This window comes from Lonchura striata, chromosome 26, assembly GCF_050655825.1.
Source record: "Lonchura striata isolate lonStrDom1 chromosome 26, ASM5065582v1, whole genome shotgun sequence".
In the NCBI taxonomy this organism is placed as follows: domain Eukaryota; kingdom Metazoa; phylum Chordata; class Aves; order Passeriformes; family Estrildidae; genus Lonchura; species Lonchura striata.
Window position 1 is genome coordinate 4,816,722 of NC_140728.1, and position 19,612 is coordinate 4,836,333.

Sequence of the window (19,612 nt, forward strand, 5' to 3'; positions counted from 1 at the left end):
GGTGACACTGGTGACACCAAAGAGCTGTGGGGCTGGACGGTGACACCGCAGAGCTGTGGGGCTGGACGGTGACACCGCAGAGCTGTGGGGCTGGACGGTGACACCGCAGAGCTGTCGCGGGGCTGGCACCCACAGCACCCAGGGCTCCTCTCCTCCCGGGGCTGCTCCTGGCCCATCCCTGGTGCCGGGGGGATGGAGCAGTCCCGGTGCAGCCCCGGTCAGCTCGGTTCTCCATTCTGCCGCAGCATCACAGCTGCTTTTAGCCCAGCGGGCAGAGGTCACTTCCCGTGGCCCCGGCGCTGCCTCGGCAGGGCAGGAGAAGCAGCAGCTGCACAGCACCCGGTGGAAAGCACCCTTCCTGCCTGCCACTTCCCCCCTGAAGCCGCTGGAGCTGGCCCTAGAGCCCTTCTGCTTCCCCTCGTGGTTTTTGGGGCTGGCAAGTGAGTGGTGCGCCCATCCTAGGGGGAATCACGATGTCCCCCACAGCCCCTGGCAGCTCCGAGCCCCCCGCAAACCCTATTGCAGGCCTTGGGAAAAGGGGGAGGAGCAGGAATTTCCCACAGGAGGCGGATGGAGAGAGGACTTGATAAAGGTTGGGATGTTCAGGAAGAGCCAGTGCAGGCTGCAACGAGCCCTGGAGAGCATTTCTGTGACTCCCTGAGGAGCTGAGGGGCTGGATTCCCAGGAGAACACCTGCTCCCAGCTCCCCAGCACCAGGGAAAGCTTAACAAATCCTGGCAAACAACAAAGAGCATCACTGCAGGCTGGGTGGGGCAGCATCTCCCCTCCCAAGGGCACAGCCTCCCTTCCACAGCTGGCAAAACCCCTCCTGGCATGGGAAGAACAGGAGTTCTGCAAGGGAATTACCCACGGGGCTGGTGTCACACTCCCCATCATCCTTCCCCCTGGCTGCTGTTTTTCAGGCCTGACTGTACGAGGCACATTTAGAAAGAAATGCCAGCAGCCATGCAAAGAAAACCCCTGGATTTTCCACAAACTCGTGGCAGATTTGGTGTGTGCTGTGCTGGGCAGGGCAGGGTCCAGCTCCAAAGCCTTGGTCTGGGCACAAGGAGGGTCCCCTTGTGCTGCCACAGGAATACGGGGCAGGTTTGGGGCTTGGGCTTGGCTTTGCCTGGGGCTGGGCTTAGCATAGAGAAGCAGAAGTTAAAACCAGCAGGAAAACCCTCCCAGGCTGGGCTGGGAAAACTGTACATGGATTATTGGGATGCTGATACAGGCGGAGATCTGCCAAAGCCACTGCTGCTCAGCACCCCACTCCCCACGAGTGGATTTGGTGTGTGGAGCAAGCGGCTCCTGGGCCTCCTCCTGCAGGTCCCACCCTGCTCCTCGCCCCTTATCCCTGCATGTGGGAACCCAGAGCTTCCCTCTGGCTTCCCTGGGACCCTGGCAGGGGTCAGGAACCCCCCTGGACAGAGCCCCCAGAGACACTGTCTGTGATCTCTGCCCATGGAAAAGAGTTTTCAATCTTACAGGATCAATTACCAGCTCTGAGGGTTTGATATAAGTCATAATTAAGTGTGGCACGGGTGCAAAAGTGAAATTTTAGGATTCTAGATGAGGGGTCCAAAGGGGACAAGCTGGAGGAAATTGGGTGTGCCTTGTCCTTTTTCTCCTTCTTCATGCCCTCCATGTCTCACTGTGGTGTTGGCATTTTTCTGTTGGTTCAGGCTGGGGACACACTGTCCAACGTAGGTGACAGATATTGGCACGTTCTTGTAAATGCAGCCCAGGGAGTTTCTGGTATTGAATGTTTGTCACATCCCACTGAGGGCAGAGCCCCACACGCTGCCCTGCAGGACAGAGCTGGGCAGGGCAGCAGAACATGTGAGAGATCAACAGAATAAACAACCTGGAAACCAGCACAGACCAATTATGGCTTCTGCTTTGGCAGGGGGCTGACAGACAGAGACTTTTACAATCTCAGAATCATCAATACCTCAGATTCCGACACCTGCACATCCCAAATCCCTGGCTGGAAAGGAGAGCAGGGGGCGGGGGACACTCACAAAAACACCCAGCAGAGGATTTAGGAGCAGGGTCCGGGAGGGCAGCCCTGCAGAGGTGTGGGGAGCTGCTGGATCCTCTCCTCCTCCAGGGCTGAGCACCCCAGGGGCAGAGGATTGGCAGGGGAGGCTCCAAAAAGGACCAGCACGGGCTGGGGGGGAGCAGGAACAGGCTGGGCTGCCACGGGGCCGATCCCAATCCTCCAAATGTGCCGGAGAACAAACGGCACCCAAAGGGAACAAACAAACAAACAAACAAACAAGCAGCCACCACTGCTGCCAGCCCCCATCACAGCTGGGACAGTGCCACCATGCCACGGGGCTCAGGGCACTCCAGAAGTGCAGTTGTACTGATGGGCACATCCTGGGATTCTCCCTTGGGAAGTTCCTGGCTCTCCATGCCTGGGATTTGGGAATTCTGGGGTTTCCTCATCGCACACCACATCCTCCAAGCTGGGACTGTCCCTTGTGCCCTGGGACAGCTCTGGAGGGACAATTCAGTGAGCAACCCTCAATGGTGAAGCCATTCAGGCCCCTGCCTACGTTTGGAGAATATCTGGAAAAATTCCCGCTGTTGTTTTCGCCAGAGGGAGTGACCCCGACACAGCATTAACCAGTTCAGCACCTCCAGCAAGGTTTGTGCAGCCAGGGAGGATTTTTGGGAGCTTCTGCACGGAGGATTTGAGGGGGAAGCAGGGAGAGGCTGAGCTACGACCCCAGCCAGATGAGGAGCCACAAGCAGGACCCTCATCCAGCCTGCGGAGCCAAATCCTGCTCCCAGCCCAAATCAGCAGGCGTGACCTGGAGAGTTCACGGCATGGACACAAACCCTGCACCCCAAATCCTGCCCTGCACCCTGGGCATCCACCCCCAAATCCCCCGGGATCGCGGCGCTGCCTGCCGGGAGCTGCTGGTGGGCTGCAATCAACAGCCATATGTCACCGAGGCTGAGGAACACGATGTCTTCTTCGTGAGGGGTGAATCAGTAGCAGAGTCTGACATTCTTCTCCTCCTGAATTAATTAAGCAGCAATCTCGGGTGTCTTTGTCTTCCCAGCTATTATCTGCTCACTCCGAAGCGCTCATCCCAACGGGAGCGCGGGAAGCAGCTCCCAGCACCAGCCTTGGCTCACAGACTCATCCCCCTGCCACACGTGGGGAGGTGGAGGAGGGGGAGTGGGAGCTCACCTGGACTCTCACACCTCCAATTCCAGGTCAGGAACACAAAAACCCGCCCCAAAAATCCCCCAAGCTCCTGGCATTTGTAGGGTTTGCACACCCTGGTGTCCCCCAGCTCACCCAGGTGCCAAAGGGATGTCCCAGGGGGGCAGCTTTACACCCCCCTCTGTTCCCTTTGGCCTGTTTCACCTCCTTCCCTGCGATTTTAACCCCTGGGAGGGAGGGGATGATATGCCAGAAAATCCCCCCGAGGAGATCCAAGACAGTTCACCAAACTCATGGATGGGTTGGCTCTGCATTCCAGCAGGGGAAACTGAGGCAGCAAGCCAGGGAAAAATCCTGCCTGGGGAAATTCTGCCTGGGGTTAGATGCGAGGCCAATCCTCACAGATCCCCTGACCCAGGTGATGACTGAGCCCAGGAAACTGAGCTGGAGGAGGGAGAAACCACATCCTCCGCTGGAACCAAAGGCAGCTGCACCCGGAGGGAGCCGGGGCTGAGGACGTGCCCCAGGCAGGGAGTAGAGCCCGGCCAGGGGACGTGAACTCTCCCTGCCATCCCTGAGCCACCCCAAACCCCTCTGTCGCCACGGGGAGCTGCGGGTTCCTCCCGGCTCCCTGTAATCCGCCCCGATATAGCCACTGACCCGGGGGGAGCTAAATTTAGCGGGATGAATCGCGGGCGCTGATGCCCTTGAGGCAGCACAGCCGCAGGGCTGGGGCTGGAGGGACACCCGGACACGGGACACCCTCCTGGGATGGGGACAGAGAGGAGTTTGGAGCACGGAACGGCACTTTTGGGTCGCGATCCCGTAAAAACCGGGTGGGTCACAGCTCAGGAGCCGGCGTGGGGAGCGGCAGGAAGCCCCCGCTGCCTCCCCCGTGCCCCCGGCGCCTCAGAGAAGCATCTGCTCGGGGAGGGCACGGAGCGGGGACGCGGCCAGCGGCGGCAGCTGCCGCTGTCACTCGCCGAGGGACCGAGGGACACCGAGGGGGCGGCGAGCCCGGCGGGGTCCGGCCCCTCGCCGCCCGCGGGGGACGCGCGGCGGGGCCGGACCGGGCTGAGCGCTGGGGACGGGTCCGCTCCTCGGGAGCGCGGGGAGAAGGCGGCCGGGAGCGCGCACGGACGGACGGACGGACGGACGGACAGACAGGCGGGCGGGCGGACACACAGGCAGACGGACGGACGGACAGACGGACGGGCGGGCAGACAGAGGGATGGACAAGCGGACATGCGGGCGGACGGGCAAGCGGACGGACGGAGAGCTGGACAGACGGATGGACGGGCGGACGGACAGACAGGCGGACAGAGGGACGGGCGGACAGACAAACGGACAGAGGGACGGGCGGACAGACGGATGGAGAGGCAGACGGACGGACGGACAGACAGGCGGACAGAGGGACGGGCGGACAGACAAACGGGCAGACGTAAGGGCGGACAGACGGATGGAGAGGCAGACGGACGGACGGACAGGCAAACGGACAGACAGACGGACGGGAGGGCGGACAGGCAAACGGATAGACGGACGGACGGGAGGGCGGACAGACAAACGGACGGACGGACGGACGGGAGGGCGGACAGACAAACGGACGGACGGCCGGCCGGCCGGCCACCGGCCCCGCCGTTCCCCCGCGGGGTGCCGGGGCCCGGCCGGGGCTCACCTGCACGTGGACCATGCCGCAGTCCCCGCAGCCCGTGCAGCTCCCCGGCAGCGCCAGGCACAGCACCCCGCGGCCGCCGCGCTCCAGCTCCGGCCGCCCCGCCGCGGACCGCGGGCCCCCGGGGGGGACGCGCCCCGCCAGCACCGGCCGAGCCCCCGGGGGCTGCGGGGACACCGCCGGCCGCCGCTGTTCGCCGCTAATCCCCGTGTGCCCGCCTGTGCCTGGCGGGTCACCAGCGGCAGCTTAGGGAGATCAGGAGAAAGCTCCCGGCACGCTCCCGGCGCCGTGCGCCCGCCCCGCCGGGGCCGCTGTCACACGCGCCGCCAGCACGGCCCCGCGGCGAGCACCGGCACCGGCCGCACCCCCCGACCGGCCGCCCCGGGGCGAGCGGCAGCCGCGCTCCGCGCCGGGGATTGGGCTGCGGGGATGCTCCCGGCTCTGGGGAAGGAGCTCCTCCAGCTCGGAGCGCCGTGGGACAGGGCAGAGAGGATTTTTGGGATGCAGGGATGCTCCCAGCCCCCAGGGAAGGAGCTCCTCCAGCTCGGAGCGCCGTGGGACAGGGCAGAGCGGATTTTTGGGATGCAGGGATGCTCCCGGCTCTGGGGAAGGAGCTCCTCCAGCTCAGTGGCACAGGGCAGAGTGGATTTTTGGGATGCAGGGATGCTCCCAGCCCCAGGGAAGGAGCTCCTCTAGCTCACAGCTCAGTGGGACAGGGCAGAGTGGATTTTTGGGATGCAGGGATGCTCCCGGCTCTGGGGAAGGAACTCCAGCTCAGAGCTCAGTGGGACAGGGCAGAGTGGATTTTTGGGATGCAGGGATGCTCCCAGCCCCCAGGGAAGGAGCTCCTGCAGCTCAGAGCTCAGTGGGACACAGGGGACGGGGGATTTTCGGGATGCAGGGATGATCCCGGCTGTTGGAACCCATGACCAACCCTAGGGAAGGAGCTCCTGCAGCCAGGAGCTCCATGGGACACACAGGAGAGCGGATTTTTGGGATGCAGGGATGCTCCCGGCTCTGGGGAAGGAACTCCTCCAGCTCAGAGCTCAGTGGGACAGGGCAGAGTGGATTTTTGGGATGCAGGGATGCTCCCAGCTCGGAGCTCCTCCAGCCAGGCAGCCCCGTGGCTCTTGGAGCACAGTGGGCAACCAAGCCCTGGCTCCCTGTTGCCAGCAGAAACCCAGGCATGCCCGGCTCATCCCAAACTCACCGGCACAAGGTGGGAACGGGGACGGGGCTGCAAGGCTGGGGAGAGGGAAAATCACAAATACCTGAGCTGCAAAGGAAGGTTTGTCCCCAGTGTGGGCACCCCAGGTGGGGGTGAGCCCTTGGCAGTGCTCCTTTTGGGGGGCAGCACAAACCCCAGCCACAAGTGGCAGCCAGCACCAAATTCCCAGACTGTTCCAAGGTCCCTCTGAGCCCCTCTGGATGTCCCCTGCCACCACCGGCCGCTCCCGGGGGGAATTAGGGGCTGCAGGGGGGAGGAATTTTGTGTGCCAGGCTTTGGCAGGGGTGAGGAACTGCTGCAGGAAAAGGGGAGGCAGAACCACAGGAACTTTAATTAATTAAATAATAAAAATTAAAAGGAGGGGAGAAAAAAAATCACCAACAGCTGTTCAAAAAGCACTCGCTGAGAACGAGTGATCCCACAGGGACCCATCCAGAGTCTGCTCCTCGTGGAAGGGGTGGAAAATTCAGGATGGAATTTTTGTGGGGGGGGGGAATGGCTCTTTCCCTGTGCATCCATGGGGCTTCCAAAGGGAAGGGGAACAGGGAAGAGGTGCCAGACCCCTGGGGACAAGGCAGGGATGATGCTCTGGGGCCCAGGAAAGGAAAAGGAGCTGCTTGGCCGCAGGCAGGAGGCTCAGGGCTTCCTGAGGGCTCCTGGAAAAACAATCCGGCTCGGGAATATCGCGGGGCTCGTGTTGCTCTAAATAAGTTATTTTTCCACTGCCTCACAAAGGTGTTGTCTCTCTTCTTATTACTCTTTGTGTCATATGCAGTTAATTATTCATGCCCGCTCTGTGCTGCCCTGGGAGTGGACAGGGATCTGCCCTGGATGCTTCTGTCCCAGTGGGGTCGAGGTTTTGGCCACGAGGGAGAAAATTTTGGCTGCAGGTGCTCAAATGGACAACCTGATGCTCCTCATCACTTGGTCCAGGTGGGAAATTCCAGAAGGGAGGAGCAGGGATTGCCAGGGAAGGATTGGGGTGTCCTGATCTGGGAAAAGGGATTCTCTGCAGCTCCTTGGAAAGCTGCTGGCACGGTGACATTTTTATCCTTGGGACCACATTTCCCATCCCTGTCTGAGCCTGCCCGGCCATCTCCCCGTGCTGAGCTTTCCCAATTCCCTGCTGGGGCTCTCAGTGAATTAAAAACACAGAAAGAAAGATTGAAGTAAAAATACAGAAAGAAGGATTGAAGTAAAAACACAAAAAGCAGGATTGAAAAAAAACACAAAAAGAAAGATTGAAGTAAAAACACAAAAAGAAAGACTGCAGTAAAAACACAAAAAGAAGGATTGAAATAAAACCACAAAAAGAAGGATTGAAATAAAAACACAGAAAAAAGGATTGAAGTAAAAACACAAAAAGAAGGATTGAAGTAAAAACACAGAAAGGATTGAAGTAAAAACACAAAAAGAAGGATTGAAGTAAAAAAACAAAAAGAAGGATTGAAGTAAAAACACAGAAAGGATTGAAGTAAAAACACAAAAAGAAGGATTGAAGTAAAAACACAGAAAGAAGGATTGAAGTAAAAACACAAAAATCAGGATTGAAGTAAAAACACAGAAAGAAGGATTGAAGTAAAAACCCAAAAAGAAGAATTGAAGAAAAAACACAGAAAGCAGGATTGAAGTAAAAACACAGAAAGAAGGATTGAAGAAAAAACACAGAAAGCAGGATTGAAGTAAAAAAGAAAGAAGGAACCTCATTTCCCTGAGAGCCACTCCAGGGTGTGGAACCCCCCAAGCTCCAAAGGTCAAGGGGAGAAGGAAGATCCCCCGGGCTCCCAGAGCACCTCTCAGCGCCCGTCCTTGAACTCAGCGTGTGCTAATTGGGCTGGTGCATAATTAATGGCACTAAACACTAGATGGAAACACCATCCTGCCCATCAGCCCGGCACGGACTGGTTTCACAAACCAAATCCCAGCTGCCTGGCTGAGCCCGGAGGTGCCTTTGGATCCCCCCATCCCATGGGAACAGGGTCATGCCAGGCCCTTTGTAACCCCTCAAATCCCACTCTGGAATTGTGTCCCTGCCTTCAGTTCCCCATGAGAAGCCTCAATTCCTGCAGCTCCAGGTTCCCAAGGGCTGCCACCACTGCCTGGTGCTACCAGCACTGCCCTGAGGGGCACCCCCATCCCAAGGGAATTTTGGGGTGCCCCGGCTCCCCACTCTGTTCTCGTGCTCCCTAAACCCGGTGCAGCCACAGAATCCCAAAATCCCTGAGGCTGGAAAATCCCTGTGGGATCATCAAATCCAATCTGTGCCCGATCCCCACCCTGAGCTCTCAGTGCCACCTCCAGGGATGGGCACTCCAAACCCCCCTGGCAGCCCCTTCCAACCCTTCCCATGAGGAAATTCCTGCTGCTGTCCAACCTGAACCTCCCAAGGCACAGATTAAAGTGATGTCCCCTTATCCTGTCCTGGCCCCATCAGGGAGGGTGGGAATGGCCCAGCAGGTGCAGCTGGGGAAGGGATGCAGAGCTCAGAACTGTGGGATTGTTGAAGCTGGAAAATCCCTGTGGGATCATCGAGTCCAGTCTGTGCCCAAACCCCACCTTGAGCACTCGGTGCCACCTCCAGGGATGGGCACTCCAAACCCCCCTGGCAGCCCCTTCCAGTGCCCAGTCACCATTTACAGGAGGAAATTCCTGCTGGCGTCCAACCTGAACCTCCCGAGGCACAGATTAAGGTGACGTCCCCTTACCTTATCACCATAGAACCAAAACCCAACCCCGCTCCACTCCACATTAAGATGATGACCCCATACTTTATCACCATAGAACCAAAACCCAACCCCGCTCCACTCCACATTAAGGTGATGACCCCATACCTAATCACCGTAGAACCAAAACCCAACCCCGCTCCACTCCACATTAAGGTGATGACCCCATACTTTATCACCATAGAACCAAAACCCAACCCCACTCCACTCCACATTAAGGTGATGACCCCATACCTTATCACGGTAGAACCAAAACCCAACCCCACTCCACTCCACATTAAGGTGATGACCCCATACTTTATCACCATAGAACCAAAACCCAACCCCACTCCACTCCACATTAAGGTGATGACCCCATACCTAATCACCATAGAACCAAAACCCAACCCCACTCCACTCCACATTAAGGTGATGACCCCATACCTTATCACGGTAGAACCAAAACCCAACCCCACTCCACTCCACATTAAGGTGATGACCCCATACCTTATCACGGTAGAACCAAAACCCAACCCCACTCCACTCCACATTAAGGTGATGACCCCATACCTTATCACGGTAGAACCAAAACCCAACCCCACTCCACTCCACATTAAGGTGATGACCCCATACTTTATCACCAAAGAACCAAAACCCAACCCCGCTCCACTCCACATTAAGATGATGACCCCTTACCTTATCACGGTAGAACCAAAACCCAACCCCGCTCCACCCCACATTAAGGTGATGACCCCATACCTAATCACCGTAGAACCAAAACCCAACCCCACTCCACCCCACCAGCGACTCCTGCAGAGCCCCAAAACCCCTCCAGACCCTCCTTTCCCCCACACCACCCCCAAGACCTCTCCATCCCTACCTTATCCGCCAGCCCCTCGCCATCCTCGGCCAGCAGGTACCCGGCGCCGCTCTCGGCCAGCAGCACGGCCGTGTCCGTGGTGGACGAGGACCTGGGCCTGCCCTGGTGCTGGTGCAGGATGGCCGCCAGCCCGCTGTCCTGGGGGGCCCGGCGGCCCAGGTGGGGGCTGCCTTTCTGGGGCTCCAGCGAGCCGCTCTTGGCGCGGCGGCTGGCGCCGTGCAGGCTGGCGCCGCGCTTGATGGAGGGCCGCGAGCGGATCTGCTGCAGCACGCGGTTGAAGGCGGTGGGCCGGGCGGGCAGGTCGTGCAGGGACACGGCGTAGGACACGCGGTGCATCTCCGGCGAGCGCTCCTTCTCGTCCGGGGACTCGTGGTCCGAGGCTCCGTGCGGCCACGGGGGCGCCGCCGGTGCCGGTGCTGGTCCCGGTGCCGGTGCCGGGTCCTGCGAGCTCGGCTGGTCCCGCTCCCGCGAGCGCCGGCGGCTGTGGAAAAGGTGCTTCAGGCCGTGGCTGAACATGGAGCCCTCGGAGAGCTGCTGGATCTTCTGCGGGGAAGGCAGGGAACGGAGGGGTTAATTGGTGGAGACACTGGGGCTGTTAATTGATTGAGGGATTGGGGCTGTAAATTGAGGGAATGGGCGCTGTAAATTAATTGAGGCAACGGGCGCTGTTAATTGAGGGAATGGGTGCTCCTAAATAACTGAGGGAATGGGTGCTGTTAATTGAGGGAATGGTGCTGTTAATTGAGGGAATGGGTGCTGTTATATCAAGGGAATGGGCACTGTTTGTTAATTAATTGAGGGAATGGGTGCTGTTAATTAATTGAGGGAATGAGCACTGTTAATTGAGGGAATGGACACTGCTAATCAGGGGAATGGGCGCTGTTAATGGAGGCAATGGGTGCTGTTAACTGAGGCAATGGGAATTGTTAATTGAGGGAATGGGCGCTGTTAATTGAGGCAATGGGCACTGTTTGTTAACTTAGGGAATGGGCGCTGTTAATTGAGGGAATGGGCACTGCTAATCAGTTAATTAATTGAGGGAATGGGTGCTGTTAATTGAGGGAATGGGTGCTGTTATATCAAGGGAATGGGCACTGTTTGTTAATTAATTGAGGGAATGGGTGCTGTTAATTAATTGAGGGAATGGGCACTGTAAATTAATTGAGGGAATGGGTGCTGTTAATGGAGGGAACGGGTGCTGTTAATTAATTGAGGGAATGAGCACTGTTAATTGAGGGAATGGACACTGCTAATCAGGGGAATGGGCGCTGTTAATGGAGGCAATGGGTGCTGTTAACTGAGGCAATGGGAATTGTTAATTGAGGGAATGGGTGCTGTTAATTGAGGCAATGGGCACTGCTAATCAGTTAATTAATTGAGGGAATGGGTGCTGTTAATTGAGGGAATGAGTGCTGTTATATCAAAGGAATGGGCGCTGTTTGTTAATTAATTGAGGGAATGGGTTCTGTTAATTAATTGAGGGAATGGGCGCTGTTAATGGAGGGAATGGGTGCTGTTATATCAAGGGAATGGGCGCTGTTTGTAAATTAATTGAGGGAATGGGCGCTGTTTGTTAATTTAGGGAATGGGCGCTGTTAATTGAGGGAATGGGTGCTGTTAATCAGGGGAATGGGTGCTGCTGAATAATCGAGGGAATGGGTGCTGTTAATCAAGGGGAATGGGTGCTATTAATGAATTGAGGGAATGGGCACTGTAATTAATTGAGAGATTGAGCGCTGATAATTGAAGGAATAAGTGCTGTTAATTAATTGAGGGAATGGGTGCTGTTATATGAGGGAATGGGTGCTGTTTGTTAATTAATTGAGGGAATGGGCGCCGTTAATTAATTGAGGGAATGGGCGCTGTTTTTTAATTAATTGAGGGAATGGGCGCTGTTAATTAATTGCAGGAATGGATAATATAAAATAATATATAAAGTGGATAATATGCAATAATATATAACATAAAAATAATATACAAAATATATAAATAATATACAATAATAGATAAAATTAAGATTCAATAATATGTAAAGTAATATATAATGATATATAAAAATAATATAAAATAATGCATAAATACAAACTAGCAGCTACTGCTTTCCAGCAGGAGATGGGGACACGTGGCTGCCCTGTGGATTCCCAGCTCTCCTTTTCCGGGGGGCTGCATCCCACATTCCCAGGAAACAATCCCTGGAATTGGGGTGGCAGCTGGCCACGGGGAAATCATGAATATGGATGATGGAAATCATGAATATGGATGCTCCTGATTATGGCCAGGGCAGCCTGGCCAGGCTTCTGGAAATCCGGGGTTCCACTGGAACCCGGCCAGGATTCTTCCCTGCAGCCACTGGAAATCCAGGATTCCACTGGAACACCCAGATTTGAGGCCAGGAAAACCCAGGGTTCCACTGGAAATTCAGGATTCCACTGGAACACCCAGATTTGAGGGCAGGGTTCTTCCCTGCAGCCACTGGAAATTCGGGGTTCCACTGGAAATCCAGGGCTCCTTGAGTCACTGGAAATTTGGGGTTCCACTGGAAATCCTGGATTCCATTGGAATCTGGCCAGGGTTCCTTGCAAACAGTGGAAATTTGGGGTTCCAATGGAAATTTGGGGTTCCACTGTAAATTTGGGGTTCCCATCAGAACACCCAAATTTGAGGCCAGGACTCCTTGCAGCCACTGGAAATTTGGGGTTCCACTGGAAATCCGGGGTTCCATTGAAATCCTGATTTCCATTGGAATCTGGCATGGGTTCCTTGCAGCCACTGGAAATTTGGAGTTCCACTGGAAATTTGGGGTTCCACCAGATCACCCAGATTTCAGGCCAGGGTTCCTTGCAGCCACTGGAAATTTGGAGTTCCACTGGAAATCCGGGGTTCCACTGGAAATCCTGATTTCCACTGGAATCTGGCCAGGGTTCCTCAGCTCTGATCCTGTCCCTGGGCCATACAGAACAGGCTCCCTCCCCTAAAAACCCCACACAAATCCGAATTTCACCACCCCTGGAACACTGACACGGAACCAGCACAAGGACCCCGTGTGCCCAAACTCTGCAGGCAAAGCTCTTCATCCCTCCCCGAGCCATTCCCAACGCAAATCTCCCTCCTTTGAGGTGTTTTTTCCTAGGAAATATATAATAAACTCCCAGCGCCGAATCGCTTCTTGAGGAAATAATTTAAATTTGATTCTATTTATAGAGTCTCTATGGAAACGGAGGCAGCACTGGAGAGGTAAGAGCTCCAAACCCCCAGATTCCTCCCATGGAGGGCACGGCCAGAGCTGCACAAGGTCCAAGTGAAAGGAAACAACCAACTCCTTTCCCCGAGGGAGAGCAAAACAAACTCCCAAGTGGAGCTGCCAGGAAAGATTTTGGGAGCCAAAATGGTCCGACAGCTCCAACGGAGCGAAATTCACCTTTTCAAACAAACTCCCCTCAGGCCCTTTCCAAGTTTTTCCTGAAAGAGCCTTTCACGGGCTGGGCAGGCACGGGATCTGCATGGAAAAAAAGCCAATTTTGAATGGGAGAAAAAACGAGGGAAGCAAGGAGGGATGGCAGCTGTGCTTCTGCACAGCTTTTTTTTTGTTTTGTTTTGGTTGTTTTTTTTTTTTTTTTTTTTTTTGGTGGGAATTCACCGCCCAGGTGTGGGAATTGTTTGGGAATAACAGAATTCACTGCCCAGAATTCCAGCTCTGGGTTTGTCTGCTCCCACGAGCTGTGAGTGGTGGGCACCAACAAGTCCCGTGCTGCCGTGCAAGCTCTGGTTTCTCCTGCTTTCCCAGGATATTCCTGCACTTCCAAAGCAGAGGGAGGCATTTTCCTGGCACAGAGCTGCTGGTGGCTCAGAGCAGAGGCTATTTTGGAACAGCCATTGCTTACTAACCACACAAATTAATTCCTCAGCGTGGACAGCTGTAAAACACCGGGGCGAATCCAAAAATATCTTTATTTCTTTGCGCTTTCACATCAGCACAGCCAGGCTCTGCTGCTGGGTGGTGGGGACTTGTTTTATGAACTTCAAAGCCTCACTGCACTCAGAAGAGCTGGAAAAAATCCTATTTTAGCCCAAACCAGGATCTCTTAGAGGAAAACTGGGGCGTGGATGACGCTGCCCTTGCCCAGCCGTGCCAGGCTCTCCAGGGTGGTTTTCCTGCTGCTGCCACCCAGCCTGAAAGCTGCCAGCTCCTCCCTGAACCATTCCCCGACACCCAAACCCTTCCTGGCCCTGCAGACGGACACACCAGGAGAGGATCTGGTTGCCACGACCTCCCAGCACGGCCCCAAGCTGCGAAATCCTGCTCACTTGTTAGGATTGTTAATTATTTATTCGTCCCCAGCCTGCCCAGAGGCTCCGGCCAAGGCTCTGCAGCTCTTGGAACATTTGCACAAATACAGGGGAAGTCTCATCCCTTCCCACCCCACCTCATCCCAGATTTTAAGTCTCATCCCTTCCCACCCCTTCCCATCCCAGATTTTGGGACATGGAGGAAAGTCTCATCATTTCCCACCCCATCCTGTTCTAGATTTTAAGGCACAGGTGAAAGTCTCATCCTTTCCCACCCCATCCCATTCCAGATTTTAGGGCACAGGTGAAAGTCTCATCCTTTCCCACCCCATCCCATTCCAGATTTTAGGGCACAGGGGAAATCTCATCTCTTCCCAACCCATCCCATTCCAGATTTTAGGGGACAGGGAAAATCTCATCTCTTCCCAACCCATCCCATTCCAGATTTTAGGGCACAGGGGAAATCTCATCTCTTCCCAACCCATCCCATTCCAGATTTTAGGGCACAGGGGAAGTCTCATCCTTTCCCAACCCATCCCATTCCAGATTTTAGGGCGTGGGGGGAAGTCTCATCCCTTCCCACCCCACCTTATCCCAGATTTTAAGTCTCATCCCTTCCCACCCCACCCCATCCCAGATTTTAGGGCACGGGGAAGGCCACAGCCCCTGAGCAGCAGCAGGATCCCAGCAGATCCCGCTCATCCCCGTGTGGGGTTTCCATTCCTGCTGCTTTTCCAGCTGATTCTCCTCCGGAAGGACCCAGAGGCTCCTGCCACCAGCCCGCCACCCCTGGGGACAGGGTCAGACTTGTCCCCAAGGGGTGACAACCAGCCCAGCCCCTTCTCCCGGAGCATCCCGAGCTCCTGCTCCTGCCGCACAAACACCAAGGAAAAGGTCTGGATGTTCCCAAGTGGCAAATCCAGCACTCCCCCGCAGCCGCATGTGACAAACGTGACTCATGTGGGGCAGGGCCAGCGACAGCGACAGCGCTCGGGAACGCTCCGGGAATGCTCCGGGAACGCTCCGGGAATGCTCCGGGAATGCTCAGGGAATGCTCAGGGAATGCTCCGGGAATGTTCCAGGAATGCTCCGGGAACGCTCCGGGAACGCTCCGGGAATGCTCCGGGAATGCTCCGGGAATAACCGAGTGTGGAATGCTCTGCCCAGGAATGCTCTGCCCAGGGGTGGGAATGTCTGGGAAAAACAGAATTCACTGCCCAGGTGTGGGAATTGTTTGGGAAAAACAGAATTCACTGCCCAGGTGTGGGAATAGCAGGGAATTCACTGGCCAAGTGTGGGAATTGTTTGGGAATAACAGAATTCACTGTCCAGGTGGGAGTAACAGAGAATTCACTGCCAAGGGGTGGGAATTGTTTGGGAATAACAGAATTCACTGTCCAGGTGTGGGATAACGGAATTCACTGCCAAGGGGTGGGAGTGCTTTGGGAATAACAGGGAATTCACTTGCAAATGGTGGGAACAGTCTGGGAATAACAGAATTCACTGCCCAGGGGTGGGAATTGTTTGGGAATAAGAGAATTCCCTGCCCAGGGTGGGAATGCTCCGGGATAATGGAATTCCCTGCCCAGGGGTGGCTCTGCCAGGGCGTGCAGATCCCTGCGTGCTCCAGGTGGCATCGGCAGGGTGACACCTCTGCAGCCAGCTGTGCCAGCTGTGCCAGCTGTGCCAGCTGTGCCAGCTGTGCCAGCTGTGCCAGGGCCTGTCCCACGGCTGTCACCTCTGTGGGGGTGCTGATAATGTATAAAATAATGTATAACGAGATATAAAATGATAAATAAAATAATATATAAAAATTATATATACTAATATGTAAAATAATGTATAATTATATATAAAATAATATATAAAATAATATATAAAAATTATATATACTAATATGTAAAATAATATATGATTACATATAAAAATAATATGATATATAAAAACAATATATACTAATAAGTATATAATAATAATAGTAATAAGTAGTAATACTAATAAGTAATACTAATAATATTATTAATAACTGAATAATATATGATATAAAAATAATATATCATTATGTAATATATAATGATATATATTATATATAATATATAATTATAATAAATAAATATATATTAGAATATATATAATATATATTAGAACACATTATTTATATATATAATATATATAAAATAAGATATGATGCTATATTAAAATAAAATAGAAAATAATATAGAAATAATATATAAAGTAACATATAAATAATACATAAAATAATATATAAACCAGTATATAAACAGCATAAAATGACACATAAATAGAAGAAATGCTGTAGGGATTGGAGGCCAATGCCCTGCCCTGTGTGGGCCCTGCCCGTGTCCTTCACCTCCCGCTCCTCAGGGAAGTTTTTCCCGGGGGGCTGAGCCGAGGCCGAAGGCTCCGGAGCCGGGAAAAGCCAAACCCTGAGCCCGGGATGGGAACGGGCCGGGCTCAGCCTGCAGCCCCGGGCTGGGGCAGGAGAGCCTGGAAAGGGAAATCCAGGGAAAAGGGAAATCCAGGGAAAAGGAGAGCCAGGGAAAGGGAAATCCAGGGAAAAGGGAAATCCAGGGAAAAGGAGAGCCAGGGAAAGGGAAATCCAGGGAAAGGGAGAGCCAGGGAAAGGGAAATCCAGGGAAAAGGAGAGCCTGGGAAAGGGAAATCCAGGGAAAAGGGAAATCCAGGGAAAGGGAAATCCAGGGAAAAGGGAAATCCAGGGAAAGGGAAATCCAGGGAAAGGGAAATCCAGGGAAAAGGAGAGCCTGGGAAAGGGAAATCCAGGGAAAAGGGAAATCCAGGGAAAAGGAGAGCCAGGGAATACAGAAATCCAGAGAAAAGGGAGAGCCAGGGGAAACAGAGAGCCCTGGGAAACAGAAATCCAGGGAGAAGTGAGAGCCAGGGAAAAGAGAAATCCAGGGAAAAGGAGAGCCAGGGAAAATGAGAGCCAGGGACAAGGGAAATCCAGAGAAAACACATCCACGGAAAAGGGAGAGCCAGGGAAAACACAACCAGAGAAAACAGAAATCCAGGGCAAAGGGAAAGTCAGGGAAAAGACATCCAGGGAAAACAGAAATCCAGAGAAAACAGAAATCCAGGGAAAAGGGAGAGCCAGGGAAAACACATCCAGGGAAAACGGAGAGCCAGGGAAAACACATCCAGGGAAACCAGAGAGCCAGGGAAAACCCTTGGCTCAGGAGAAGCGGCAGTTTTGGATGAGGGCTTTGGAAGGATCCCATCGCTCCTGCAGAAATCCCTGCCACCAACGGGTTCTGAGCACAGCTGTCACACAGCAGCTCTGCTCCCTGCCAGAACTCCTTTTATCCCTTGTTTTATTCCTTATTTTATCCCTAAGGGAGCCCTCGCTGGCGGCACCGGAGCCAGGGATGGGAAGGGAGAGCAGCCAGGGATCCACCAGAGGTGACACCAGGCAGGCTCCAGGGTCCCACCTCAAATCCATCTCAGCTGGCAGCAAAGAGTTTACTCTGATCCTTCATCATCCATGGGGACAGGACAGGGACAGGAATCTCTGATCCTTCCCCATCCACGGGGACAGGAATCTCTGATCCTTCATCATCCATGGGGACAGGACAGGGACAGGAATCTCTGATCCTTCATCATCCATGGGGACAGGACTGGGACAGGAATCTCTGATCCTTCCCCATCCACGGGGACAGGAATCTGTGATCCCTCATCATCCATGGGGACAGGAATCTGTGATCCCTCATCATCCATGGGGACAGGAATCTCTGATCCTTCCCATCCACAGGGACAGAAACCTGTGATCATTCCCCATTCAAGGGGACAGGGCAGGGACAGGAATCTCTGACCCCTCCTATCCAAAGGGACAAGAATCTGTGATCCTTCATCATCCACAGGGACAGGAATCTGTGATCCCTCCCCATCCATGGGGACAGGACAGGGACAGGAATCTCTGATCCTTAAATGTCCATGGGAATGGGAATTTCTGATCCTTCCCCATCCATGGCGACAGGAATCTGTGATCCTTCCTCATCCACAGGGACGGGAATCTGTGATCCTTCCTCATCCATGGGGACAGGACAGGGACAGGAATCTCCGATCCTTAAATGTCCATGGGAACAGGAATCCCTGATCCTTAAACATTCACGGGGACAGGATTCTGGATTTGGAGCAGGGCCAGCAAGACCAGCCTGAACACACCCCACCGGCAGCTCCAGGGGGGGTTTGAGGCAGGAAAACTCCGATTAATTAATTAATTACGAATTTATAAACTGGTGGCGACCGTGGCACGGCGCCCGGCGTGCCGTGGCAGCTGCGGGCAGCAGCCAGCCCCAGCCTCCCCTGCCTTCTGCCCAGCTCGAGGATTTATTTTAATTAATTGCTGAGCCCCAAACGCATTAAAGGTGAGCACTGGCAGCAAACCTGCAGGAAGGGAGCACAGGCAGCTCGATAAAATCAATGGGGTTTGTTTGGCCTCGGATGCTGCTGCTGGATGAGGCTGTGGAGCTCCAGCTCCTGCTGGGATGTGCCAGCCCTGGGATGTTTTGGGCACAGCCATGGCAAGCTGCAGCTCCTTTTGGCCAACACCCCCACCCCCTTCTGAGCCCCAGGTGGGATGGAGAAAGGATGGGTGGGAAACAACACCTTGGAAGTCCCAAGCGTGGCCCTGAGCTCCATATCCTCACGGATCGTGGAATTATGGAATCAGAAAATCCTGGAACGGTTTGGCTGGGAAGGGAATTTCAACCTCATCCAGTCCCACCTCCTGTAGGGGTGGGCAGGGACAGCTCCCACTGTCCCAGGCTGCTCCAAACCCTGGCCAGCCTGGCCTTGGGCACTGCCAGGGACCCACAGCTGCTCTGGGACACCCCGTGCCACCCTCCGGTCCCACAGATGTGCCCGGCCCTGCTCCTCCAGCTGTTTTTGGGGCAGCAGCAGCTGCTCCCCCCCAGCAGCAAAGCCAAAGAGCCTCAGGAGCTGCTGGGCCACCGAGGGAAGGCCCCACTTGTGTCACCTCCAGCAGCCACGGGGCTCCTCCTGCTCCAAGTTTTCCCCTGGGAGCAGGGATGTGATCTCCTGGCAGCGTTCTGGAAGGGATGGCAGAGCCGGGCAGTGCCATCCCTTCCTCGTGACCTTGACCACAGCGGGGGCACCGCCAGGGCTGCCAGCCCGAGGGCTCCATCCTGCACCCCACGGCCCAGCAGGGACATTTCCCACTTCTCCCAGGGCTTTTTGAAAGCACCCGTGCCACCACGGGGCGCCTCTGATCCCACTCTGCCCACGGCATTCCCACGCCTGCACATCCCTGAATTCCGCGCTGGGAATTCGTCCATAAAAACCCCGTTGAGCTGCCGGGAGTCGGAGCTGCTGCTTTGCCAGAGCCAAGGGAATTCTGTGCCGGATTTCAGGCCGGATCCCCCCGCTCCGGGATGGGCTCTGTGCCTCCCGCAGCGCTGCAGCGCCCCGGGTTTGTTTTCCTCATCCAGCGGCCCCAAGGCCCGGCAGGAGCAGCCTCGGGGCCATTTCCACACCGTCACTCCCCGGTGCCGCAGCCCCGCATCCTCCTGGATCCTCCCGGAGCATCCTCCTGGAGCATCTCCCCGAAATCCTCCCGGGGCATCTCCCCCGGATCCTCCTGGAGCATCATCCCCCCCCA

The 19,612-nt window shown here is 54.9% G+C and overlaps 1 protein-coding gene across 1 annotated transcript in view; it reads right to left on the reverse strand.

Moving 5' to 3' along the window:
* Positions 1-19,612, reverse strand: part of TMCC2 (transmembrane and coiled-coil domain family 2) — a 32,538-nt gene that overhangs the window by 11,885 nt on the left and 1,041 nt on the right. The window contains exon 2 of the mRNA XM_085561335.1: positions 9,670-10,212. Coding sequence (XP_085417461.1) covers positions 9,670-10,212 — 543 coding nt within the window. The remainder of the gene's footprint in view (positions 1-9,669; positions 10,213-19,612) is intronic.